Source organism: Scyliorhinus torazame, chromosome 1 (genome assembly GCF_047496885.1).
Source record: "Scyliorhinus torazame isolate Kashiwa2021f chromosome 1, sScyTor2.1, whole genome shotgun sequence".
Taxonomy (NCBI): domain Eukaryota; kingdom Metazoa; phylum Chordata; class Chondrichthyes; order Carcharhiniformes; family Scyliorhinidae; genus Scyliorhinus; species Scyliorhinus torazame.
Window position 1 is genome coordinate 408235626 of NC_092707.1, and position 27728 is coordinate 408263353.

Consider the following 27728-nt stretch of genomic DNA (forward strand, 5'->3'; position numbering starts at 1 on the left):
CCTCTCACCGTCACCCATCTATCTTTATTCTTCGGAGTAACTACATCCCTGAAGCTTCTATCTATGACCACCTCTGCCTCCCGAATGATTCGAAGTTCATCCAGCTCCAGCTCCAGTTCCCTAACTCGGTTTCTGAGGAGCTGGAGATGGGTGCACTTCCCACAGATGAAATCAGCAGGGACACTGTCGGCGTCCCTCACCTCAAACATTCTGCAGGAGGAACATTGCACTGCCTTCCCTGCCATCCTCTCTAGATAAAAAAAGAAAAAGAAAGAAAGAGCTTACCTGTTATTCACTCCCCTTCTCAACAAGCACTCACTCAGCAACCTCTGCGCCCCGCACGATAACACCAGCCAATGAACTTATTGTTTTGCTGTGATGTCACTCCTGAATTGTTTTTTTATTTCAGCCTGCTGTCCAGAGGTGTCCCTCTCAGCTCCCGCACTTTATATATCTCCGCTCCGACTCGCAGCTCCCGCACTTTTTAAATCTCCGCTCTGACTCGCAGATCAGTGCTGGTATCTCACCTGTAGACCCCTCTCTCAGTGCTGGTACCTCCCCTGTCTCCCGCTCTCCCAGTGCTGGTATCTCCCCTGTCTCCCCCTCTCCCAGTGCTGGGATCTCCCCTGTAGACCCCTCTCCCAGTGCTGGTATCTCCCCTGTCTCCCCCTCTCCCAGTTCTGGTATCTCCCCTGTAGACCCTTCTCTCAGTGCTGGTGTCACCCCTGTCTCCCCCTCTCTCAGAGCTGGTATCTCCCCTGTCTCCCCCTCTCTCAGTACTGGTATCTCCCCTGTCTCACCCTCTCTCAGTGCTGGTATCTCCCCTGTCTCCCCTTCCCAGTGCTGGTATCTCCCCTGTCTCCCCCTCTCTCAGTGCTGGTATCTCCCCTGTCTCCCCCCTCCCAGTGCTGGTATCTCCCCTGTCTCCCCCTCTCCCAGTGCTGGTATCTCCCCTGTCTCCCCCTCTCTCAGTGCTGGTATCACCCCTGTCTCCCCCTCTCACAGTGCTGGTATCTCCCCTGTCTCCCCCTCTCTCAGTGCTGGTATCTCCCCTGTCTCCCCCTCTCCCAGTGCTGGTATCTCCCCTGTCTCCCCATCTCCCAGAGCTGGTATCTCCCCTGTCTCCCCCTCTCCCAGTGCTGGTATCTCCCCTGTCTCCCCCTCTCCCAGTGTTGGTACCTCCACTGTCTCCCCCTCTCCCAGTGTTGGTACCTCCCCTGTCTCCCCCTCTCTCAGTGCTGGTACCTCCCCTGTTGACCCCTCTCTCAGTGCTGGTGCCTCCCCTGTCTCCCCCTCTCCCAGTGATGGTACCTCCCCTGTAGACCCCTCTCTCAGTGTTGGTACCTCCCCTGTCTCCCCCTCTCTCAGTGCTGGTACCTCCCCTGTCTCCCCCTCTCCCAGTGATGGTACCTCCCCTGTCTCCCCCTCTCCCAGTGATGGTACCTCCCCTGTCTCCCCCTCTCCCAGTGATGGTACCTCCCCTGTCTCCCCCTCTCCCAGTGATGGTACCTCCCCTGTAGACCCCTCTCTCAGTGTTGGTACCTCCCCTGTCTCCCCCTCTCTCAGTGCTGGTACCTCCCCTGTCTCCCCCTCTCCCAGTGATGGTACCTCCCCTGTCTCCCCCTCTCCCAGTGATGGTACCTCCCCTGTCTCCCCCTCTCCCAGTGATGGTACCTCCCCTGTCTCCCCCTCTCCCAGTGATGGTACCTCCCCTGTCTCCCCCTCTCTCAGTGATGGTATCTCCCCTGTCTCCCCCTCTCCCAGTGATGGTATCTCCCCTGTAGACCCCTCTCTCAGTAAGTGGCACTTTGTACGATATGTTTTTGCTCCCAGTTTCTCACTCGGGAGTTCTCACAGATGGTGCACAATGCGTGCAGTCGATCGTGACATTAATTAAAGAAGTTGAACAGAATTTCCTGAGCTGAGTGTGTAGATGAGAGGGAGATTTAAATGTCTGGATGATTGAGACAGTCCTTTAATGTTCAGATCGCGATGTATTCACTTGGGAGTTGCTGGCTGTGAACGCTCTGAGCTGGTTCACTTTTGGGCTTGATGTAATACTTAGAAACAATCCGTTGTCCAGTCAGAATATTAGAGGAACATGCCAGGCTGTGAGCTTTTCTTTGCTTCTGAAAGCTGTGCCAGCTGAGCGATGTGACCAACAGGGAGACTCTGCAACTTGTCACTAATTCTTTGTCTGGGAACAAGCTGGCCAGCGTTGAACTTTCTCACGGAGAGTAATATTTTTAGCCTGTATGGGTCACCCCGCTGTCAGTGCTGGGATCTCTACCCTTCCTAATTGAGCTGATAACTCCCTCATTATCATGCATTGAAGAACGAACAAACATGTTCGAGAAACTCTCTCCATTCCGGGTAATCACGTTACATTTTCACTCCTTTGACTTTCCCTTTCACTGATCTCTGCTTCCATCTGCTGGTTGGACCGGGAGTTACATAGATACAGAAATTCATGGAAGATAGGAGCAGGAGGAGGCCTTTTGGCCCTTCGAGCCGGCTCCGCCATTCATCACCATCATGGCTGATCATCCAACTCAATAGCCTAATCCTGCTTTCTCCCCATAGCCTTTGATCCCATTCTCCCCAAGTGTTATATCCAGCCGCCTCTTGAACATGTTCAAAGTTTCAGCATCAACTACTTCCTGTGGTAATGAATTCCACAGGCTCACCACTCTTTGGGTGAAGAAATGTCTCCTTATCTCTGTCCAAAATGGTTTACCCTGAATCCTCAGACTGTGACCCCCGGTTCTGGACACACCCACCATCGGTAACATCTTCCCTGCACTACCCGGTCTAGTCCCGTTGGAGCTGAATTCAGTTGAGCTGAATTGTGAAGAATCTGTCTTCACCGAGAGGGCGGACGGGGCCTGAGTTTTATGTCTGGCCTGAGAGACCGTCCTTCCAACAATGCAGCACTCGCTCAGCGCTCTCCTGGATTTTGTGCTGAACCCTCTGGAGTGAGTGTTGTGCTGACCGGTTCCTGACTCAGAGGGAGAGAGACTCCCCTTCACACTGCAGCTGCATCTCAGCTGGACACACTCTCCCCGTGGAATCGAGAGAGTTGTGGCTTCAAAACCCACTCCGAGGACTAAAGCACCAAACTCAAATCACTGACAGCTCAGTGCAGTACTGAGGGAGTGCTGCTCTGTCAGAGGCGCTGTCTTTTGGATGTGATGTTAAACTGAAGCCCATCTCCCCCTCAGGGGAATGTTAAAGATCCCATGGCACTATTTGGAGGAGCGGGTGTATTCTCCCTGGGGTCCTGTCCAATATTTATCCCTCAGTCAACATCAGACAAACAGATTCTCTGGGAATTATCACATTGCTGTTTGTGGGAGCTTGCTGTGCACAAATTAACTGCTGATTTTCCTCACCAAACTACAGTGAGTAAACTTCAAAAAGTGCCTCATTGTCTATAAAGCACTTTGGGGAGTTTAGAACATAGAACATTACAGCGCAGTACAGGCCCTTCGGCCCTCGATGTTGCGCCGACCTGTGAAACCACTCTAAAGCCCATCTACACTATTCCCTTATCGTCCATATGTCTATCCAATGACCACTTGAATGCCCTTAGTGTTGGCGAGTCCACTGCTGTTGCAGACAGGGCATTCCACGCCATTACTACTCTCTGACTAAAGAACATACCTCTGACATCTGTCATATCTATCTCCCCTCAATTTAAAGCTATGTCCCCTCGTGCTAGACATCACCATCCGAGGAAAAAGGCTCTCACTGTCCACCCTATCCAATCCTCTGATCATCTTGTATGCCTCAATTAAGTCACCTCTTAACCTTCTTCTCTCTAACGAAAACAGCCTCAAGTCCCTCAGCCTTTCCTCATACGATCTTCCCTCCATACCAGGCAACATTCTGGTAAATCTCCTCTGCACCCTTTCCAATGCTTCCACATCCTTCCTATAATGCGGCGACCAGAATTGCATGCAATACTCCAAATGCGGCCGCACCAGAGTTTTGTACAGCTGCAACATGACCTCATGGCTCCGAAACTCAATCCTTCTACCAATAAAAGCTAACACACCGTACGCCTTCTTAACAACCCTCCCAACCTGGGTGGCAACTTTCAGGGATCTATGTACATGGACACCGAGATCTCTCTGCTCATCCACACTGCCAAGAATCTTACGATTAGCCCAGTACTCTGTCTTCCTGCTATTCCTTCCAAAATGAATCACCTCACACTTTTCGGCATTAAACTCCATTTGCTGCCTCTCAGCCCAGCGCTGCAGCTTATCTATGTCCCTCTGTACCTTGTAACATCCTTCCGCACTGTCCACAACTCCACCGACTTTACAGTCATCTGCAAATTTACTCACCCATCCTTCTACGCCGCCCTCCAGGTCATTTATAAAAATGACAAACAGCAGTGGCCCCAAAACAGATCATTGTGGTACACCACTAGTAACTGGACTCCAGTCTGTACATTTCCCGTCAACCACCACCCTTTGTCTTCTTCCAGCTAGCCAATTTCTGATCCAAACTGCTAAATCTCCCTGAATCCCATGCCTCCGTATTTTCTGCAGTAGCCTACCGTGGGGAACCTTATCAAACGCTTTACTGAAATCCATATACACCACATCAACTGCTTTACCCTCATCCACCTGTTTGGTCACCTTCTCAAAGAACTCAATAAGTTTGTGAGGCACGACCTACCCTTCACAAAACCGTGTTGACTATCTCTAATCAAATTGTTCCTTTCCAGATGATTATACATCCTATCTCTTATAAACCTTTCCAAGATTTTGCCCACAACAGAAGTAAGGCTCACTGGTCTATAGTTACCGGGGTTGTCTCTACTCCCCTTCTTGAACAAGGGGACAATATTTGCTATCCTCCAATCTTCTGGCACTATTCCTGTAGACAAAGATGACTTAAAGATCAAAGCCAAAGGCTCAGCAATCTCCTCCCTAGCTTCCCAGAGAATCCTAGGATAAATCCCATCCGGCCCAGGGGACTTATCTAGTTTCACACTTTCCAGAATTGCTAACACCTCCTCCTTATGAACCTCAAGCCCTTCTAGTCTAGTAGCCTGAATCTCAGTATTCTCCTCGACAACATTGTCTTTTTCCTGTGTGAAAACTGACAAAAAATATTCATTTAGCACCTCTCCTATCTCCTCGGACTCCAAGCACAACTTCCCACTACTGTCCTTGATTGGCCCTACTCTTACCCTCGTCATTCTTTTATTCCTGACATATCTATGGAAAGCTTTAAGGTTATCCGTGATCCTACCTGCCAAAGACTTCTCATGTCCCCTCCTGGCTCTTCTTAGCTCTCTCTTTAGGTCCTTCCTAGCTAACTTGTAACTCTTGAGCGCCCTAACTGAACCTTCATGTCTTATCTTTACATAAGCCTCCAGTTTTCCTCTCCATCCGATGCATTATAAGTCTTGCCTCATTCCATCATAATTGCCTTTCCCCCAGATATAACTCTTGCCCTGCGGTATATACCTATCCCTTTCCATCACTAAAGTAAACGTAATCAAATTGTGGTCACTATCACCAAAGTGCTCACCTACCTCCAAATCTAACACCTGTCCTGGTTCATTTCCCAGTACCAAATCCAATATGACCTCGCCTCTCATTGGCCTATCTACATACTGTGTCAGGAAACCCTCCTGCACACAATGGACAAAAACGGACCCATCTAAAGTACTCAAACTATAGCGTTTCCAGTCAATATTTGGAAAGTTAAAGTCCATGATAACTACTAACCTGTTGCTTTCGCTCCTGTCCAGATCCTGTCCAGAATCATCTTTGCAATCCTTTCTTCTACATCTCTGGAACTTTTCGGAGGCCTATAGAAAACCCCTAACAGGGTGACCTCTCCTTTCCTGTTTCTAACCTCAGCCCATACTACCTCAGTGGACGAGTCCTCATTAAACGTCCTTTCTGCCACTGTAATACTGTCCTTGACTAACAATGCCACCCCTCCCCCTCTTTTACCACTTTCCCTGAGCTTACTGAAATATCTAAACCCCAGCACCTGCAACAACCATTCCTGTCCCTGCTCTATCCATTGTCTCCGAAATGGCCACAACATCGAAGTCCCAGGTACCAACCCATGCCGCAAGTTCACCCACCTTATTCCGGATGCTCCTGGCATTGAAGAAGACACACTTTAAACCACCTTCCTGCCTGCCGGCTCATGACCTCACTACTCTCAACCTCCTGTATACTGGAGCTACAATTCAGGTTCCCAAGCCCCTGCTGAACTAGTTTAAACCCTCCCGAAGAGCATGAGCAAATTTCCACCCCAGGGTATTGGTACCCCTCTGGTCCAGGTGTAGACCATCCCATTTGTAGAGGTCCCACCTACTCCAGAACAACCCCCAATTATCCAGAAATCTGAAACCCTCCCTCCTGCACCATCCCTGTAGCCACGTGTTCAACTCCTCTCTCTCCCTATTCCTCGTCTCGCTATCACGTGGCACGGGTAACAACCCAGAGATAATAACTCTGTTTGTCCTAGATCTCAGTTTCCACCCTAGCTCCCTGAATTTCTGCCTTACATCCCTATCCCTTTTCCTACCTATGTCGTTGGTACCTATGTGGACCACAACTTGGGGCTGCTCCCCCTCCCCCTTAAGGATCCCGAAAACACGATCCGAGACATCACGCACACTGGCACCTGGGAGGCAACACACCAACCGCGAGTCTCTCTCGTTCCCACAGAATCTCCTATCTATCCCCCTAACTATGGAGTCTCCAATGACTAATGCTCTACTCCTCTCCCCCCTTCCCTTCTGAGCAACAGGGACAGACTCTGTGCCAGAGACCTGTACCCCACGGCTTACCCCTGGTAAGTCCCCCCCCCCAACAGTATCCAAAGCGGTATACTTGTTACTAAGGGGAACGGCCACAGGGGATCCCTGTACTGACTGCTTCCTCCCAGCCCCTCTCACCGTCACCCATCTATCTTCATTCTTTGGAGTAACTACTTTGGGGGTGAAAGGTGCTGATAAAACACAAGGGGCGCGATTCAACGAGCACATTGCGCCCAGCACGCAGGGTGAACAGTGGATGAGGGCAGATTGAGATTCGGGTCAGCCGCTAACCATCTTGCGATTCACCCGGCCCACTCCCAATCGAGAGTTCCGGATGGTGCTCAAAAATGGTGAGAATGTCATTAACCCTCATTCCAATCTCGTTCGTGAGATTGAAATCGAATGCAGCGGGAGTCCCCACACACCCCCCCACCAGTGGGAAGTGTCGTTTAGTATTTCATTTCAAAAACGTGAAGCTGGCGCAATGGCGAGGGGAAGTGAGGACGTGAGGAGCCATTTCCGTTTTCCGACATGCAGCTCGAGGGCACTCATCTGCTGTCCCTGTGCTCGGGGGTGGGGGTCCTTCAGGGCGGTTGGGCTTGATCGGGGGCTGAAGTATTGCAGATCAGAGGTCGTGAGGGGCTTTGTGTCTGTGAGGCCTTCAATCCATCTTTAAATATTGTGGAGACCCATAACGGGCACCCACAGCCACAGCCTGTCTGTCCGAACTAACTCTCCCAGGACAGCGCCCTGCTGTGGCTTCGGTCCTGAAATTCCATTCCACTCCCTTTGTCTGGGAGCAGCCTCTAGCTTCACAGCTGAAGGTTATTTCAAATGAGGAATTCGCCTTGTTCGTTGTGAGAGCATTTCACACTCCTTAACTCTCAAGTGCCTCATCGAGGAAACACGTGCCATGCCTCAGAGGAAGATGTATGTCCAGCAAACTTTGATGCCTGAACAGTGTGCCTTAGCTCTGCACCATCGGCAGTATGCCCCAAGTTCAGGGGCGATCGATGGCACGCGTCTTGTCCTGTGAGCACTCGGGCATCAGGGAATGCCCTATATAAACAGGAAGGGGTTCCACTCCCTGAATGTTCAGATCATGCGGGACCACCGCCTCTGAATCATGTATGTGTGTGCCCTGTACCCTGGGAGGCTGCATGACAGTTCCATCCTGGGGCACTCGAAGATCCCCGGTGTCTTCGAGGAGCACCCCAGGGTGACGGGTTGGCTCATGGGGAACAAGGGATACTTGCTGAGGTCATGGCTGGTGATTCCACTGTGGAGGCCTGAGACCGAGGCAGAGATGCGATACAAGAAGGCCAACGCTGCCACTCGTGCAGTGCGGTGCTCAAGATGCGGATCCACACCATCTCCAGATTCTCCGAGGACGAGGCTGTGACAATCAGCTCAGTACCTCCCCCCCCCTCCGTCCCATCGCACCATCCCCCACCCACCGTTCCCCCCCCCCTACCCCCAACGACCCTGTTCCACCCTCCCGGTCCGTTGTGAAGATTAACATGACAGAGGCTTCACACGTTTCAGGTGTAACTTGGTTTAATTCTGAACGATTACCTGTGACAGATTTCCATTCCCCGCTGGCTACAGATAGTGATTCCCACCGTGCCGCACCGCCCCCTCCCCCCTCCCCCCCAGCCCACTCAGTGTTTCTCAATATTCTTGATCATATGTGATCTCCTGCTATGTCTCGATGTGTCCCCAGGATACCCATCAGAGGAGGAGGCAGCCTGCTGCGTTCCGCACCCTGTGGCCTTTGATGCCCTTGGGCAGACATCCTCTGAAGGGCCTGAAGCCAGAGGGCCAATTTACCATGGCACACTGTTCCACCCGCTGCCCTTGAGATGCTCTGGAGGGGGGAAGCAGGAGAACTGGAGACTGCCGTAGTCTGCTTGGTGGCAGGCCCCGGGTTGGGCACCAGCACTTCCTCCTCCTTGAGGGTGCCCATAAGGCCCTGGGTGCCTCCATGGGGTGGAGGGGCAGCTGGAGTGACCTGGCACTGCCAGTCCTTGTAGCCCCCTGCCCTTTGTGTGCACCAGGGTCTTGACATCCTGAGCGATGGTCCTCAGTGACTGGGACACGATGTCGAGGCCCTCAGCCATGGTCATCACAGACTGAGCCATGGCCTGAACTCCACCACTCAAGGCACGGATGTTGTGCTCCAGGCTTTTCACTGTTGTTGCCACCCAAGCGTCGTTGACCCCGGTGCCATGCAATGTCAGCACCATCTGCTGCACCTGAAAGCTTTGAGACTCCTCCAATTGGCCTTGCAGTGATTGGTCTGTCGTTGACACCTCCTCCTGAATGTCACGGCTCCGGCCTATCACATCAGCTCTGGGAGAAGCCTGTCCAGAGGCTTGGCATCTGGCTGGGGCCATGCTGGGTCCTGGGAGCCAGCAGACCTCTGACTTCTGTCTCCCTTCGGTGTCCCTGCCTCCACCTGGTGTGCATCAGCAACTGTGTGGTGCTCACCAGACTGAGCCCCTGAAGGTAGCACAGTGGTTAGCACTGTGGCTTCACAGCGCCAGGGTCCCAGGTTCGATTCCCGGCTTAGGTCACTGTCTGTGCGGAGTCTGCACGTTCTCCCCGTGTCTGCGTGGGTTTCCTCCGGGTGCTCCGGTTTCCTCCCACAAGTCCCGAAAGACGTGCTGTTCGGTAAATTGGACATTCTGAATTCTCCCTCCGTGTACCCGAACAGGCGCCGGAATGTGGCGACTAGGGGCTTTTCACAGTAACTTCATTGCAGTGTTAATGTAAGCCTACTTGTGACAATAATAAAGATTATCATTATTATTATTGATGTTGCCCACCAACATTAATGTGTGTCTCTGCGCTGATGGAAGGTACGGGTGAGAGCTATGACACATCGATGGTGGTCTCCTCGGAGTTCTTCTCAGAGGTGGTCTCTTGGGTGGGGAGAGGGGGGGAAACGACTCCAGAAGACCCGGCCCATCAGATGGAGATCCTGCAAGACAATGGACATATGGTCAGTGAGAGGGAAGCATTATTTGTCTGACTGTACAATTCATTTGAGATAGATTTAAGTTCCTGGGGGTCACCATCACCAACAGTCTGTCCTGGTCCACTCACGTTGATGCAACAGTCAGGAAAGCCCAACAACGTCTCTACTTCCTACAGAAGCTAAAGATATTTGGCATGTCTGCATCGACGCTCACAAACTTCTACAGATGTGCCACAGAGAGCATCCTATCCGGCTGCATTTCAGCTTCGTATAGCAACTGCTCGACCGAAGATCACAAGAAACTGCAGAGTGTGGTGAACTCAGCCCAATGCAGCACACAAGCTTGCCACCCCCACATTGATTCTGTCTACACCTCCCGCTGCCTCAGGAAGGCAGACAGCATTATCAGAGACCCCTCCCACCCAGGCATTGCCTTCTTCCAGACCCTCCCATCAGACAGAAGGTACAGAAGTCTGAAGACCCGCACATCCAGACATAGGAACAGCTTTTTCCCCACAGCTACAAGACTCCTCAACGACTCCCCCTCGGACTGATCTGTTCCCTGTAAGAACACTATTCACAACGCCCTATACTGATGTATTTGCTTTGTTTGGCCCCTTGTTCCGCACTATAACCAATCACTGTTTGTCGATGTACCATTTGTCAATGTTCCCTGTTGATTATTCTTTTCGTCTATGTACGTACTGTGTACGTTCCCTCGGCCGCAATAAAATACTTTTCACTGTACTTCGGTACATGTGACAATAAATCAAATCAAATCAAAACAGGTCATCTGGGTGAAGGAGCATTTGGACCTCACCTCTCTGGCACAGGCCCACCGCGCAGTTTGTGGCTGCTCTCTCCTTGGGCAACCCCATGATCTCTAGGGCCCGTTCCTCATACAGGATGAGGACTCCCCTCCCCCCCATTTTATATTCAATGGGCGAAATAAAACAAAAAAGAGTGGCTAAGGTAAATATTGGTCCTTTAGAGGATGAGAAGGGAGATTTAATAATGGGAGATGAGGAAATGGCTGAGGAACTGAACAGGTTTTTTGGGTCGGTCTTCACAGTGGAAGACACAAATAACATGCCAGTGACTGATGGAAATGAGGCTATGACAGATGAGGACCTTGAGAGGATTGTTATCACTAAGGAGGTAGTGATGGGCAAGCTAATGGGGCTAAAGGTAGACAAGTCTCCTGGCCCTGATGGAATGCATCCCAGAGTGCTAAAAGAGATGGCTAGGGAAATTGCAAATGCACTAGTGATAATTTACCAAAATTCACTAGACACTGGGGTGGTCCCGGCGGATTGGAAATTAGCAAACGTGACACCACTGTTTAAAAAAGGAGGTAGGCAGAAAGCGAGTAATTATAGGCCAGTTAGCATAACTTCGCTGGGTCACTGTCTGTGCAGAGTCTGCACGTTCTCCCCGTGTCTGCGTGGGTTTCCTCTGGGTGCTCCGGTTTCCTCCCACAGTCCAAAGATGTGCAGGTTAGGTGAATTGGCCATGCTAAATTGCCCTTAGTGACCAAAAAGGTTAGGAAGGGTTATTGGGTTACGGGGATAGCGTGGAAGTGAGGGCTTAAGTGGGTCGGTGCAGACTCGATGGGCTGAATGGCCTCCTTCTGCACTGTATGTTCTATAATAACTATAAATGCTGGAATCTATCATCAAGGAAGACATTGCGAGGCATCTGGGTGGAAACTGTCCTATTGGACAGACGCAGCATGGGTTCATAAAGGGCAGGTCGTGCCTAACTAATTTAGTGGAATTTTTTGAGGGCATTACCAGTGCAGTAGATAATGGGGAGCCAATGGATGTGGTATATCTGGATTTCCAGAAAGCTTTTGACAAGGTGCCACACAAAAGGTTGCTGCATAAGATAAAGATGCATGGCATTAAGGGGAAAGTAGTAGCATGGATAGAGGATTGGTTAATTAATAGAAAGCAAAGAGTGGGGATTAATGGGTGTTTCTCTGGTTGGCAATCAGTAGCTAGTGGTGTCCCTCAGGGATCAGTGTTGGGCCCACAGCTGTTCACAATTTACATAGATGATTTGGAGTTGGGGACCAAGTGCTATGTGTCCAAGTTTGCAGACGACACTAAGATGAGTGGTAAAGCAAAAAGTGCAGAGGATACTGGATGTCTGCCGAGGGATTTGAATAGGCAAAGTGAATGGGCTAGGGTCTGGCAGATGGAATACAATGTTGACAAATTGAGGTTATCCATTTTGGTAGGAATAACAGCAAAAGGGAATATTATTTAAATGATAAAATATGAAAACATGCTGCTGTGCAGAGAGACCTGGGTGTGCTAGTGCATGAGTCGCAAAAAGTTGGTTTACAGGTGCAGCAGATGATTAAGAAGGCAAATGGAGTTTTGTCCTTCATTGCTAGAGGAATGGAGTTTAAGACTAGGGAGGTTATGCTGCAATTGTAAAAGGTGTTAGTGAGGCCACACCTGGAGTATTGTGTTCAGTTTTGGTTTCCTTACCTGAGAAAGGACGTACTGGCACTGGAGGGTGTGCAGAGGAGATTCACTAAGTTAATCCCAGAGTTGAGGTGGTTGCATTAAGAGGAAAGGTTGAGTAGACTGGGACTGTACTCGTTGGAATTTAGAAGGATGAGGGGGGATCTTATAGAAACATATAAAATTATGAAGGGAATAGATAGGATAGATGCGGGCAGGTTGTTTCTACTGGCGGGTGTAAGCAGAACTGGGGGGCATAGCCTCAAAATAAGGGGAAGTAGATTTAGGACTGAGTTTAGGAGGATCCTCTTCGCCCAAAGGATTGTGAATCTATGGAATTCCTTGCCCAGTGAAGCAGTAGAGGCTCTTTCATTAAATGTTTTTAAGATAAAGATAGATAGGTAGTTTTTTGAAGAATAAAGGGATTAAGGGTTATGGTGTTCAGGCCGGAAAGTGGAGCTGAGTCCACAAAAGATCAGCCATGATCTCATTGAATGGTAGAGCAGGCTCGAGGGGCCAGATGGCCTACTCCTGCTCCTAGTTCTTATGTTCTTATGTTCTTCTCCTGCGGGGACAAAGAGAGGGCATTGTGATGGGTCAGGAGGTCTATAGCAGGTGGCATGTGTGGGCACCGCACCTGAACATGAAGGGGTTGTGCTGGTGGGTGCCGGGGGTTCTGAGGTACAAGCACGAAGATCGGATGTTGGGGGGGTGCGAGGTGCCAACCAGTGGATTTTGGTGGTGGGCTGTGTGGTTATTTGAGGGATGGCAGGCAGAACTGATGCCAGGAGAGAGGAGGGAGCCAAGGATGGCAAGATTCACGTGGGGGCTCATCTTTGGCACCAGGTGCCGTTGAATAGGGGCCGTGATCTCGTTGACGCGACCGCCGTGAGACACCCAGCCAAATGTGTCCAAAAGCGGTTTAACTTCAGTCCGCTGAATCGTGCCCAATAATTTTAATGAAGCCACTGAGTGGCAGCTCGGAGAATGGGAAAAGGGGGAAGAATGTGGGATGGTGATCCCAACCTCCCTCCAAAATTCCTTTTCTCTTCAATATGAACATGGTCACCACCCAACTCATCGCCATCCCCCTGGGCAAAGCCACCAGTGTTACCGCGAGTGTCTTACTGCCGAGACTTCTATTCTCAACATTGTCACTGTGGGTGAATCTGCTCATACTCACTGCCTCCCAACAACAACTCACATTCATATAGCACCCGTTAAATATCCCAAGGAGGTTCACAGGAGCGGCAAATGGGCAACATTTGGCACTGAACCCCGTGAGGTGATATTTGGTCAGGTGACCAAAAGCTTGATCAAAGAAGTAAGTTTTAAGGACGCGTCTTAAGACTGAGGTGGAGAGGTTTGGGGAGGGAATTCCAGAGCTTAGGACCCAGTCAGCCGAGGGCCCGGCCACCAATAGTGGAGTGATTAAAATCCGGGCTGCGCGAGGGAGCAGATTTGGAGCAACGCAGAGATCTGAGGGAATGGCGGAAGTTCCAGAGAAGGGGAAGGATTTGAAATGTAGAATGAAAATTTTAAAATGGAAATGGAACGAGGGCAGGGGGTATTGAATTGGACAGATTTGGATACAGCAGCAGAGATCTGAATGAGCTCCCTCAGTTGGCATTCCCATCTGCTCCTGTACACCCCGTACATCTCCATAAGCATTACCGTTACAGCTCTTTGTGTGATCTGTCTTTCCATCTATTGGTGGCACCAGACACGGGCACCGAACCAACCTTCACACAGACCCAGTTTCGCTTCAGCGCACACACGTAAATCTTTGGTGAACTGGCTGGAATTGTTCTGTTGCCTGGTCACATTGCAGAGGCTGTCACAAACCATCAGTGAATATCAATGAGCTGCCCAGCCAACACTGAGGGTTACAGTTGGTGAAGAGGAAGAAAGGCCTCGTTGTGTGTTCACACAATCACCGAGCAAATCTGCAAAGGTCGAACGTGGGAGGTTCCCGAGCCTGAGGCAGCTTCAGCTGGGAGCATTCAAAACCCGCAGGCCTCGAGTTTCAGAAGAGTTGTGCCCCTTTCCCAGGGGCTCATGAAATGACTTTTTGCGCCTCCAAAATGGGTCGAATAATTCTGAGGCTGTCTAAGACCCTTGTGGGCATGAGCCTCAGTTAGCAGCAAGTGCTCATTACAAGCCGTACACCATTTTGGTTTGGGCAAATGAACAGGCGTCAGGGGGACTGGGACTGGCCTCGGGGCCTTTGCAAACTGCGAATTGGCCGGCGCGATGCCCCCTTTGCAAGATTGAGTTGTGCTGGGGCAGCCAGTCACGAGGAAAGCCAGGTCTGCATGTGGTCCAACAAACATCCCTCAGGGGCTCATCTCGACCGTCACTTCCAGCCACCAGAAAGTAAAATTGAAAAAAGCACTTACCTCGATATGGGTCTGAGAGCAGCTTCCAGCCATCACCGCAACTCCACGAGCTAGCCCCCTCCCCACAATCACCCCGACTTGCGGTTCCACTCATCGGTTACATTACCAGCTTGAATGCTGGGTTAAAATCCCAAATTTCCCCCTCCCCAAGTTACTTTCATGGAAAAATGTACGAAATATCTCCCACACTCCTGAAATCTGCTCTCAATTGGTTGTTTTTTGTGGTGGGAGTGGGTTATATTAAGCAATAGGGGACAGAGATGGATAAATGCAGTTGCGGTGTAGATTAGCGAGATTGTAATTGAATGGTTTTGAAAAGGAAATTGGATATATGCTTTCAGGAAAGACGTGTAGAGCATTGGGCAAAGAAAGGGGAAGTGGAACTGATTGGATTGTCCTCTGGAAGACTCAGGAGTTTAACGATTCAATGACCACACCCCTGTCTGCATCAACGGGGCCGAGGTGGAGATGGTTGACAGCTTCAAATTCGCAAGTGTGCACATCGCCAACAATCTGTCCTGGTCCACCCACGTCGACGCTACCACCAGGAAAGCACAACAGCCCCGAGACTTCCTCAGGAAACTAAGGAAATTCGGCATGTCCACATTGACTCTTCCCAACTTTTACAGATGCACCATAGAAAGCATCCTATCTGGCTGCATCACAGCCTGGTATGGCAACTGCTCAGCCCAAGGCCGTAAGAAACTTCAGAGAGTCGTGAACATCGCCCAGTCCAACAAGCCTCCCATCGATTGACTCCATCTACACCTCCCGCTGCCTGGGGAAAGCGGGCAGCATAATCAAAGACCCCTCCCACCCGGCTTACTCACTCTTCCAACTTCTTCCATCGAGCAGGAGATACAAAAGTCTGAGAACACGCACTAACTGACTCAAAAACAGCTTCTTCCCCGCTGTTACCAGACTCCTAAATGGCCCTCTTATGGACTGAACTGATCTCTCCACACATCTTCTCTACTGAGTCGTACTACACTCTGTATGCTTCGCCCGATGCCTGTGCCTATATATTTACATTGTGTATTTTATGTTTGCCCTGTTATGTATTTTCTTTTCATGTACGGAACGACCTGTCTGGACTGTATGCAGAACAATCATTTTCACTGTCCCTTGGTACACGTGGCAATAAACAAATCCAATACTGACTCCAGTTCCTATGCTCACCTTCAACTGACCTACAGCAAATTATTTAATAACCACATTCTGCTCTCTTCAATTGATAGATATATTTTATTAACGTTACATATAGCTGGCATTGTCTGAAAGGTCACTTTCCTTCAGTTTGGGTAGAATAATTCTGAGCCTGTCTAAGACCTTGTGGACATGAGCCTCAGTTAGCAGTAGCTCAGTGCCTGGGACTTCCTCCTGAACATATGCACCGGCCTGGATTATAAAGGGGATGAGGGGAGCCAGGCTGTACATGTTCTGTGCCTGAGCTTTCAACGCACTCACTCGCCCATGAAGAGCAGACATGTGTTGGTAGCAGGTTTTGAGTTTAGACTGGACATTGGCCAATGCAGCACGGGATTGTTTGTTCTTCAGTAACTCTGGCTTCACGCCGCTCAGAGTATCTGCTGCCTTCTCCATTTCCTTCTCCAGCTCAGGTGCCTGCCTGTTGAGTTTGTTCAGTTCCTCTTCGTCCATCACGATGCTCGCCTTCACCTGCGAGAGGTCCTCCAAAGCTATGTCCACTTCAGACTTCCTGTACATACGTTCCTTCTCAAAGGCTACCGCCATTGGAATCCCTGAAAGAGAAATCGAACACACTTCTCAGGCTGAAGTGACAGACAGATCCTCAATTACACAACTCCCAATTCCGCCAATCTAATCAGAAACTTCCAACACTGAAAATCCACAGAATTCAAACTCCCAGGGGCACCCAAACCAGCATCACAATTCTGAAATCCCAAACCAAGAGGCTCCCGGCTGAGATCAAACCTATCCCACCAATCAATCCCATCAATCGCATATCATCTCTGTCGGTACAGATCTCCACGAGACTCCAGGAATATCCCAAAACAAACCCTTGCCTGATTTCTAAATCCTTCACTGGTCTCAATGTGGAGCCTGCTTCCCAGAGCCTTCCTTCCGCAGTTCAATCAGCAGAAGGTGCACCAGTTGTTAGTTCCCAAACTTTGGATTCTTCCTGAGCTTTGTCGCATCCCTACATCCGTCTACCATACCAGCCCCCCCACTCCCTCCCCCCTACCCCTGAGACCCACACACCCACTCATCCTGGAATGTTCTGTTTTGTCAAAGTTGAAAAAGGTTTGCATTCATATAGCACCTTTCATGATCCCAGGACATCCCGAAGCTCATTGCAGCCAATGAAGGACATTGGAGGTGACCAAGGTAGAAACACCGCTCCTAATCTGTACACAGCAAGCTCCGCAAAACAGCAATGTGATAATGGGCAGATCATTTGGTTTTGTGATGTCGAATGAGGGGGTAAATATTGTACAGGCCACCGGGGTTAACGGCCCTGAAATATTCTTCGGAAAAGTAGCCACGGGGTTTCTTCTATTTATACAGTCCTTCTTTTGGAAAATGTCTCAATTCAGGTGTGTCACAGGCGTGTTTCCGACAAGCCTGACACTGGGACACAGAAGGAGACATTAGGGCAGAAACCACTGTCTGGTCAAAAAGCCAATTAGGCAGCAAAATGGAGCTGAGGCCACACTTTGATCAGCCATGGCTTTATCAAACGGCCGACTCCTGCTCCTCATTCACGTGTTTGTATGTTTAAAGAGGCAGAGGTTTTTTAATTCTGAATGCCCAATCCTTGTTTTTCCAATTAAGGGGCACTTTAGCATGGCCAATCCACCCACCCTGCACTTAATAATAACAATCGTAATCATCTTTATTTGTGTCACAAGTAGGCTTACATTAACACTGCAATGAAGTTACCGTGACAATCCCCTAGTCGCCACGTTCCGGAGCCTGTTCGGCTACACAGAGGGAGAATTCAGAATGTACAATTCATCTAACCTGCACATCTTTGGACTGTGGGAGGAAACCGGAGCACCCGGAGGAAACGCACGCAGACACGGGGAGTACGTGCAGACTCCACACGGACAGTGACCCGGTCCCGGGATCGAACCCGGGTCCTTGGCGCCGTGAGGCAGCAGTGCTAACCACTGCGCCACCTTGACTCCCCGTAGATGTAGAGGTTTTAAAGGATTGTTTTAAAGGAGGAGGAGAGAAGCCGAGAGTCGCATGATTTTGGGGTCTGCAGAATTTACAGTGCAGAAGGAGGCCATTTGGCCCATCGGGTCTGCACCAGCTCTTGGAAAGAGTATCCGACTGAAGCCCATGTCTGCACCCCATCCCCGTAACCCAGCAACCCCACCCAAGGGTTTAAGCTAGTATGGCAGTGGGGTGGGTACCGGCGCAATAGGTCAGAAGGTGAAACAATTGAGGGAGAACTAGGGAATAGGGCCAGTATGGTTTTGAGGAAGAGCAGACAGGGCGATGTTGCTGAAAACATCGGAGTGGTGGCCTGAAGTGCATATGGTTTAATGCAAGAAGTATAACAGGTAAGGCAGATGAACTTAGAGCTTGGATTAGTACTTGGAACTATGATGTTGTTGCCATTACAAAGACCTGGTTGAGGGAAGGACAGGATTGGCAGCTAAACGTTCCAGGATTTAGATGTTTCAGGCGGGATAGAAGGGATGTAAAAGGGGTGGAGGAGTTGCACTACTAGTTCGGGAGAATATCACAGCTGTATTGCGGGAGGACACCTCAGAGGGCAGTGAGGCTATATGGGTAGAGATCAGGAATAAGAAGGGTGCAGTCACAATGTTGGGGGTTTACTACAGGCCTCCCAACAGCCAGCGGGAGATAGAGGAGCAGATAGTTAGACAGACTTTGGAAAGGAGTAAAAGCAACAGGGTTATTGTGATGGGAGACTTTAATTTCCCCAATATTGACTGGGACTCACTTAGTGCTAGGGGCTTGGATGGGGCAGCATTTGTAAGGAGCATCTAGGAGGGCTTCTTAAAACAATACACAGATAGTCCAACTAGGGAAGGGGCGGTACTGGACCTGGTATTGGGGAATGAGCCCGGCCAGGTGGTAGAAGTTTCAGTAGGGGAGCATTTCGGGAACAGTGACCACAATTCAGTAAGTTTTAAAGTACTAGTGGACAAGGATAAGAGTGGTCCTATTGTGAATGTGCTAAATTGGGGAAGGCTAATTATAACAATATTAGGTGGGAACTGAACAACCTAGATTGGGGGCGGATGTTTGAGGGCAAATCAACATCTGACATGTGGGAGGCTTTCAAATGTCAGTTGAAAGGAATTCAGGACCGCCATGTTCCTGTGAGGAAGAAGGATAAATACGGCAATTTTCGGGAACCTTGGATAACGAGAGATATTGTAGGTCTCGTCAAAAAGAATAAGAAGGCATTTGTCAGAGCTAGAAGGCTGGGAACAGACGAAGCCTGTGTGGAATATAAGGAAAGTAGGAAGGAACTTAAGCAAGGAGTCAGGAGGGCTAAAAGGGCTCATGAAAAGTCATTGGTAAATAGGGTTAAGGAAAATCCCAAGGCTTTTTACACGTACATAAAAAGCAAGAGGGTAGCCAGGGAAAGGGTTGGCCCACTGAAGGACAGGCAAGAGAATCTATGTGTGGAGCCAGAGGAAATGGGCGAGGTACTAAATGAATACTTTGCATCAGTATTCATCAAAGAGAAGGAATTGGTGGACGTTGAGTCTGGAGAAGGGTGTGTAGATAGCCTGGGTCACATTGAGATCCAAAAAGACGAGGTGTTGGGCGTCTTGAAAAATATTAAGGTGGATAAGTCCCCAAGGCCTGATGGGATCTACCTCAGAATACTGAAGGAGGCAAGAGAGGAAATTGCTGAGGGCTTGACAGAAATCTTTGGATCCTCACTGTCTTCAGGTGATGTCCCGGAGGACAATGTTGTTCCTTTCTTTAAGAAGGGTAGCAAGGATAATCCAGGGAACTACAGGCCGGTGAGTGAGCCTTATGTCAGTGGTAGGGAAATTACTGGAGAGAATTCTTCGGGACTGAATCTACTCCCATTTGGAAGCAAGTGGACGTATTAGCGAGAGGCAGCACAGTTTTGTGAAGGGGAGGTCGTGTCTCACTAACTTGATAGAGTTTTTCAAGGACGTCACAAAGATGGTTGATGCAGGTAAGGCAGTGGATGTTGTCTATATGGACTTCAGTAAGGCCTTTGACAAGGTCCCTCATGGCAGACTGGTACAAAAGGTGAAGTCACACGGCAACAGAGGTGAGCTGGCAAGATGGATACAGAACTGGCTAGGCCATAGAAGTCAGAGAGTAGCAATGGAAGAATGCTTTTCTAATTGGAGGGCTGTGACCAGTGGTGTTCCACACGGATCAGTGCTGGGACCTTTGCTGTTTGTCGTATATATAAATGATTTGGAGGAAAATGTAACTGGTCTGATTAGTAAGTTTGCGGACGATACAAAGGTTGGTGGAATTTTGGATAGCGATGAGGACTGTCAGAGGATACAGCAGGATTTAGATCATTTGGAGACTTGGGCGGAGAGATGACAGATGGAGTTTAATCCGGGCAAATGTGAGGTAATGCATTTTGGAAGGTCTAACACAGGTAGGGAATATACAGTAAATGGTAGAACCCTCAAGAGTATTGAAAGTCAGAGAGATCTAGGTGTACAGGTCCACAGGTCACTGAAAGGGGCAACACAGGTGGAGAAGGTAGTCAAGAAGGCATACGGTATGCTTGCCTTCATTGGCCAGGGCATTGAGTATAAGAATTGGCAAGTCATGTTGCAGCTGTATAGAACCTTAGTTAGGCCACACTTGGAGTCTAGTGTTCAATTCTGGTCGCCACACTACCAGAAGGATGTGGAGGCTTTAGAGAGGGTGCAGAAGAGATTTACCAGGATGTTGCCTGGTATGGGGGGCATTAGCTGTGAGGAGAGGTTGAATAAACTCGGTTTGTTCTCACTGAAACGATGGAGGTTGAGGGGCGACCTGATAGAGGTCTACAAAATTATGAGGGGCATAGACAGAGTGGATAGTCAGAGACTTTTTCCCAGGGTAGAGGGGTCAATTACTAGGGGGCATTGGTTTAAGGGCGAGGGCAAGGTTTAGAGGAGATGTACGAGGCAAGTTTTTTACACAGAGGGTAGTGGGTGCCTGGAACTCGCTACCGGAGGAGGTGGTGGAAGCAGGGACGATAGTGATGTTTAAGGGGCATCTTGACAAATACATGAATAGGATGGGAATAGAGGGATACGGACCCAGGAAGTGTCGAAGATTTTAGATTAGACGGGGAGCATGGTCGGCACAGGCTTGGAGGGCCGAAGGGCCTGTTCCTGTGCTGTACTTTTCTTTGTTCTTTGATTTTAACTCTTTTGGACACTAAGGGCAATTCACCATGGCCAATCCACCTAACCCGCACATCTTTGGACTGTGGGAGGAAACCGGAGCACCCGGAGGAAACCCACGCAGACACGGGGAGAACGTGCAGACTCCGCACAGACAGTGACCCAAGCCAGGAATCGAACCTGGGACCTTGAGGCTGTGAAGCAACTGTGCTAACCAATGTGCTACCGTGCTGCCCAGCTGAAGGCCTGGTTAGCAGTGGTGGAGGCATTAAACTCGAGGATGTCGAAGAGGTCAGTGGCATGCCGGTGCCTTGGAGGGTTTGGGAGCTGAAACAGATTGCAGGGATAGGGAGAGAGAGACTGTAGGGAGCGAGGCCATGGATGGATTTGGGTGAAGGGTTGAGAATTTTAAAATAAAGATGTTGCTGGACTGAGGTGTATATCAGTGAGCACAAGGATGATGTGCAGAGTAACTCGGTGTGAGTCAGCATGTGGGAACGGTGGGAACAGTTCAGATGTGTTTAAACTTTGAGGAAAGTTGGAGGCCAACGGGAACATAAGAACATAAGAACTAGGAGCAGGAGTAGGCCATCTGGCCCCTTGAGCCTGCTCCACCATTCAATGAGATCATGGCTGATCTTTGTGCCTGGTCTGTGCCTTGTGGTCTGGTCAACTCTCGAGGTAACAATGTCATGATTGAAGGTTTCTCCAGCCGATGAACTGGGGATGGGCAGATGTTGGGTGATGTCGTGGTCAGTTTTTGCACAATCCACAATAGGCTCATGAAGAAATTCTGAAATGTTACCGCTTACCGATACACGGGACAACAAAACTCAAGCCAATCCCGATGTCTCTTCCAGTTTGTTTCTCTCCCTTTTTGGCCCTGGCTGTCCTCAGTGTTTGCTCCGCGTGTCTCAATGACCCCTTGGCTGTTTGAATCTGCCCCTTAATCCGTCTCCTCTGAGCCTCCACCTCTGCCAGCTGCTCCTGTGTAGATTTGATGCATTTCTGCAGCTCTCTCTGTTCCTTGCTCAGTGTGCCATGCTGAACCATCAGCTTCTCACAGCTGCCATCAATCAGATCGACAGCACAGCTCGCCACCTCCTCCGCTGCCAGAGTTTCTCTCTGCGCAGATTCAATCTCGCTCTTGAACTGTTTGCAATCGGGCTCGCTGAGTTCCCCGTGTCCCGCGCCCACCGCAACTTCAAGAAGGGTCAGGATGGAAGAGATGGCCTTGAGGAAGTGGGGAGAAGTGGCCTCTTTGAAGTCCCTTTCGTGCCTCTCACAATCCTCCATTTGTGCTCTGCGTTAATCTGCAGCATCAAAGGGAATTAATCTCAGTCAGTACCAATGAAAGACAGAAAATACGCCCACATCAACACCATTTCAGATCCACAGCACAGGACAGGGCCAGGTCAATAGGGTTGGCCTCCAAGGTAGGAGAGAGGGTAGAAGATGAGAGGGAGAGACGGAATTCGGAAATGGCAGCAACAAGTGGACTATCTTCACAGAGTGAGCTCTCAATCTCGGATCTGACGGAGTGGTGATCAGAAAGCCCCTCAGCTGTGTGTGCACCTTTCAGCTGCGGGGAGAACGTGCAGACTCCGCACAGACAGTGGCCCAGCGGGGAATCGGACCTGGGACCCTGGTAACATTGGCATAGCCCTGGGCACAGGCCATCGCTACCAACTCAAGCCCATTGCACACTTCCCAACTCCATCGTCACTGACAAAACCTTTAGCACCCTGCTCTTACACTCGGAAACAATTCTCAAACCCTATCCCCTCTCCCTCCAAATGGCCCCTGAAAACCCAATGCTTCCAGTATGTCTGTGATCTCTTCCCGCGACACTCACTCTGGATCTGATTCTCTTTCATGCATCAGGTGAAAAGAAACGTGTAGATAGACAGAGAACATAGAACATACAGTGCAGAAGGAGGCCATTCGGCCCATCAAGTCTGCACCAACCCATTTAAGCCTCACTTCCACCACATCCCCATAACCCAATAACCCCTCCTAACCTTTTTGGACACTAAGGGGCAATTTAGCATGTCCAATCCACCTAACCTGCACGTCTTTGGACTGTGGGAGGAAACCGGAGCACCCGGAGGAAACCCACGCACACACGGGGAGAACGTGCAGACTCCGGGAATCGAACCTGGGACCCTGGCGCTGTGAAGCCACAGTATTATCCACTTGTGCTACCGTGCTGCCCACTAGATCCTCAGTGAGAGTTGGAAATGTGGACACAGTGGTCTCAGGGTCAGCTTCAACTTCTCAAGGGCAATTAGGGATGGGCAATCAATGCTGGCCCCGCCAGAGATGCCCACAACCCTTGAACAAATAAAAATAAAGAAAGACAGGTGCAGGGGATCGGCCGTTTCGCATTGAAATGGAGGAGAAACATCTTCACTCAGAGGATTGAGGATTTATAGAATTCTCCATCCCAGTGACTTAAAAATAAATTCATTTACGGGATGTAGGTGTCACTGGCAAGGCCAGCATTTATTGCCCATCCCTAATTGCCCCTTCAGAAGGGGGCGGTGAGCTCCTCCTTGAACCGCTGCAGTCCATGTGGTGCAGGTACACCCACAGTGCTGTTAGGGAGGGAGTTCCAGGATTTTGATCACTCGGAGTGATTTGTTTTTACATTAATCGGGGGTTGAAACTATAGTCAGTGTCCTGCTCTGCCCCGTGGCTTTTGCAAAACAGCGAATCCTTCTCTCGATAAACTGCTTTGATTGTGACTGAGTTTCAGTGTCAGAGGCTGAATGGTAGGGGCTGGCTTAGCACAGTGGGCTAAACAGCTGGCTTGTAATGCAGAGCCAGGCCAGCAGCGCGGGTTCAATTCCCGTGCCGGCCTCCCCGAACAGGTGCCGGAATGTGGCGACTAGGGGCTTTTCACAGTAACTTCATTGAAGCCGACTCGTGACAATAAGCGATTATTATTATTGAATGCAGGCTAAGATGCCAATCTTGTACTGAATCAGTGAGGGTCAGTCGATGGTGCAGTTATATCGAGGCGAGGTCTCCAAGCTGTGGGTGCTGTATGAGGTTCCACAATATCGGAGCAAGCGTGTCTGGTATGAGGAAACACAAAAAGTGAGAAAGATTTGAAACATTGGTGATGTCTTCATGGGAATTAAGAAGGGTTTAGAGCACTTTGATAGAATTGTTTACAAATATAAAAGGGAGGGATTGGAGGCTGTTGTATCTGGCGGTTGAGAGTTTTAGAATGAGGAGCCATAGTTCTAACATTAAATAAAAGAGGTTAATAACCAAGAACATGTCGTATAAATATCTAATAAAATATAATTTTCTATATAAATGTAACCTGACCCTGGGCTTGAAATGCCGAAAAGTACCTCATAGTCCATACCGAGGGAAGACTGATCACCATGGAAACCTGTATATCCAGGTTCTGGACTGGCTGAAGTAAGAATCACCATGGAGACCTCTGTAAACAGAGTCACATCACTGAGTCTGCACTGGAGTGTTGCTTTGGGCTGCATTACAGTGTTCAACCTGGCATTTGGTGACTGAGGGAGTTTGGTGAAAAGGGAAGGAGGGCCTCCTTTCATTTTCAACTTGTTTTCAGAAAGAAGAGCAGTGGCTTTGATGTGTAGGACCTGATGAGTGTTTCTACTGTCCTTAATACAGGGTATACCCTAACCTAGAGGACGTAAAGGGAGTAATTTAAGGGTATGTCATGGCAGGACATCTCGACCATATGGAATGCTCCTCTTGTGTGATGTGGGAAATCAGGGACACTTCCAGTTTTCAGGATGGCCACCTGTGCAGGAAGTGTCTCCAGCTGCAGCATTTAAAATCCACATTTCAGGGCTGGAACAGTGACTGGAGTTGCTGTGGAGCGTCCACAAGGATGAGATCTTCATGGATACCATGTAGAGTGAGGTGGTCCCACTGCAGCTAAAGGGCGCACAGGCAGAAAGGGAATGGGTGACTGCCAGACTGAGCAAAAGCACTGGGCAGATCGTGCAGGAGTCCCCTGGGTCCATCGCCCTCTCTAACAGGATTCTGTTTTGGATAGTGTTGGGGAGGTGTTTTCTCAGGGGAGTGCAGCAGGAGGGGAGGGGGGAGAGCGGGTGGTGGGTGGGGTTATAGAGATAGGAGATTCCATAGTAAGGGGAACAGATGAACGTTTCTGCGGCCACACACGGGACTCCAGGGTGGTATGTTGCCTCCATGGTGCCAGGGTCAAGGACGTCACAGATTGGCTGACGAGATGGCTCAGGAGGGAGGTATTTGGAATCCTGGGGCATTGGGACTGATTCTGGGGAAGAAGCGTGACGGGGTTCACCACAGCAGGACTGGGACCGATATCCTCACGGGTGCTGTGGGGGCGGGTTTGGACTAGGGTGGCAGGGGGCTGGGAACCTGAGCGAGGGAGACACAAGAGAGGAAACAAAGATAGAAATGAAGAACAGAAAAGTAGAAAGTAAACATGGAAGAGAGTGGAAAAGAGGGTGAGCAACAAATAGGAGAGCAGGACAAAAAAGATGTGTAAAAATGTTAAAAAGGCAAGTCTGAAGGCAATGGGCAGGATTTACCACACAACCTGCTCTGCCCACCTGGCCGGCGGTTGGATCTTCTGGTCTCGCTGTTGTCAGTGGGGTTTCCTGTTGAACGCACCCATTGTCACTGGGAAACCCGCGGAGATGCACCGTCGGTGGGCCCAGAGGAGCTCGTCAGTGTGAACGGGCGTAAAGCTCCGGCCACTGTATCAGAATGCACGGAGCATTCACAATAAGGTAGACGAGGTAACCACACAAATAAATGTGAATGGAAACAATATACTGGCGATTATGGAGACATGGCTGCAGGGTGGTCAAGGCTGGTGTTATAACCCTCAGATGGACCACGGGGAAATCATTGTTGATCTCCCCACAGGTCACGTGGAGTATGAGCTTCCCAGATTGGGGGCGGAGATCACCCAGCTGGAACGCGTTACTTACAAACATAAAAACCGGCCCAAAGCAGGGCCTGGTGTGGTTAGTTCTCCCAGCGCAGACTGGACTGAGAGCAAGTTGCTGTTGTTTTCAGCAGAACGTTGTATATCGTTGACTAAACCTCTGTCCTCTTCCCGCTGGCTTCCTCAAGTTACTAAAGTTGGGAACTGAATATCCAAGGGTACTCAGTATTTAGGAACGTCAGGGGTAAAGGGAAAGGTGGTGGGCTGGCATTGTTAGTTGAGGATGAATTCAGTGCACCAGTGAGAAAGGATATTAGCTCAGAAAATCTAAACGTAGAATAAGTCTTGGTGGAGCTAAGAAGCAACAAGGGGTGGAACACATTCGTGGGAGATGTATATAGGCTTCCAAACAGCAATGGGAAGATGGGAAAGGCCTTTAACAGGAAATTTGAGATGCAAGCAGCAAGGGTGCTACAGTAATCATGGGTGACTTTAATCTACATATAGATTGGGAAAACCAAATTAGCAACAATACTGTGGAAGACAAATTCCTGAAGTATGTACGAGATGGTATTTTAGAACAGTAGGTTGAAGAACCAACCAGGGAACATGTTATCCTAGATTTGGTAATGTGCAATGAGAAGGTGTTAATTAATAATCTTGTTGTGCAGGGCCCTTTAGGAAACAGTGACCATAACATGATAGAATTCTTCATTAGGATAGAAAGTGAAGACGTCGTATCTGAAACTAGGGTCTTGAAATTTAAAAGGAAACTTTGAAGGCATGAGTTGGCTAAGATAGATTGGGGTACTTCATTAAAGGGCCTGACGGTGGATAGGCAATGGCTAATATGTAAGGATTGAATGTATATGTTGCAACAGCTATACTTTCCTTTCTGGCACAGAAACACAATAAGAAAAGCGATGGCAAACAAATTAATGAAGGATAGTGTGAGATCCAAAAAGGAGGCTTATAGAGTTGCTAGAAATAGTAGCAAGTCTGAGGATTGGGAACAGTTTGGTATTTGGCAAAGGAGGACAGAGAGATTGATTAAGAGGCGAAAAACAGATATGAGAGTTAACTAGCAAGTCACACAAACGTCGGCAGTGAAAGCTTTTATCAATATATAAAAAGATTAATAAAGACAGATGTTTCACAGTCTGGAACAGGTGAATTTATAATAAAGAACAAGGAAATGGCAGAGCAAGTGGCTTCACGGAGGGAGACACAAATAATCTCCCAGAAATGCGAGGGAACCACAGAGAAGGATGAACTGAAGAAAATCAGTATTGCCAAAAAGGTAGCGCTGGAGAAATTAATGGCCTGGAAGACGATAAATAGTTCGATATTCTGGACTGTAAAGGCGTCAATGGGGGGAGTGCATGGGAGTATGGCATTGAGATAGAGAATCAGTCCCAGTCATGCTGAATGGTAGAGCAGACTCGAAGGGCTGAATGGTCTATTCCTGCTCCGATTTTCTATGTCTCAAAGGCAATGGATAAAGAGGGTGTCCATCTATTCCCAAGATGTATCTGAATGGGTGGCAAACAATCAAACCAAAAGTGGCCCAACCGAGTAGACTATTAAACAACCTGATCCTGGGAGAACATCTGATATACTATTACACTGAAACAGCTGAACGGCACCAAAACATAACTCCACTGAGAGTGCGGACAGGGTCTCAACTTAACATCTCATGTGAAGGATAGAACCTTCAACACTGCAGCACCCCCTCAGCAATACACTGAGGGTCTCAGTCTGGACAGCGTTTGAGT

General features: G+C 49.4%; 1 protein-coding gene across 6 annotated transcripts in view; it reads right to left on the bottom strand.

The window, feature by feature from the left end:
* Positions 1-15881: 15881 nt before the first annotated feature.
* The window catches only part of LOC140428287 (uncharacterized), a 64964-nt gene continuing 53117 nt past the window's right edge, over positions 15882-27728 (bottom strand). For 5 of the 6 annotated variants that reach the window (XM_072514632.1, XM_072514605.1, XM_072514596.1 and 2 more), the window contains 2 exons: positions 21833-22333; positions 15882-16415 (listed from right to left, as the gene is read on the bottom strand). In XM_072514632.1, coding sequence (XP_072370733.1) covers positions 15910-16415; positions 21833-22316 — 990 coding nt within the window. In that variant the 5' untranslated portion in view covers positions 22317-22333 and the 3' untranslated portion in view covers positions 15882-15909. Of the gene's footprint in view, positions 16416-21832; positions 22334-24002; positions 24101-27728 lie in introns of those variants that run through there. The other variant, XM_072514623.1, reaches the window with a different exon arrangement.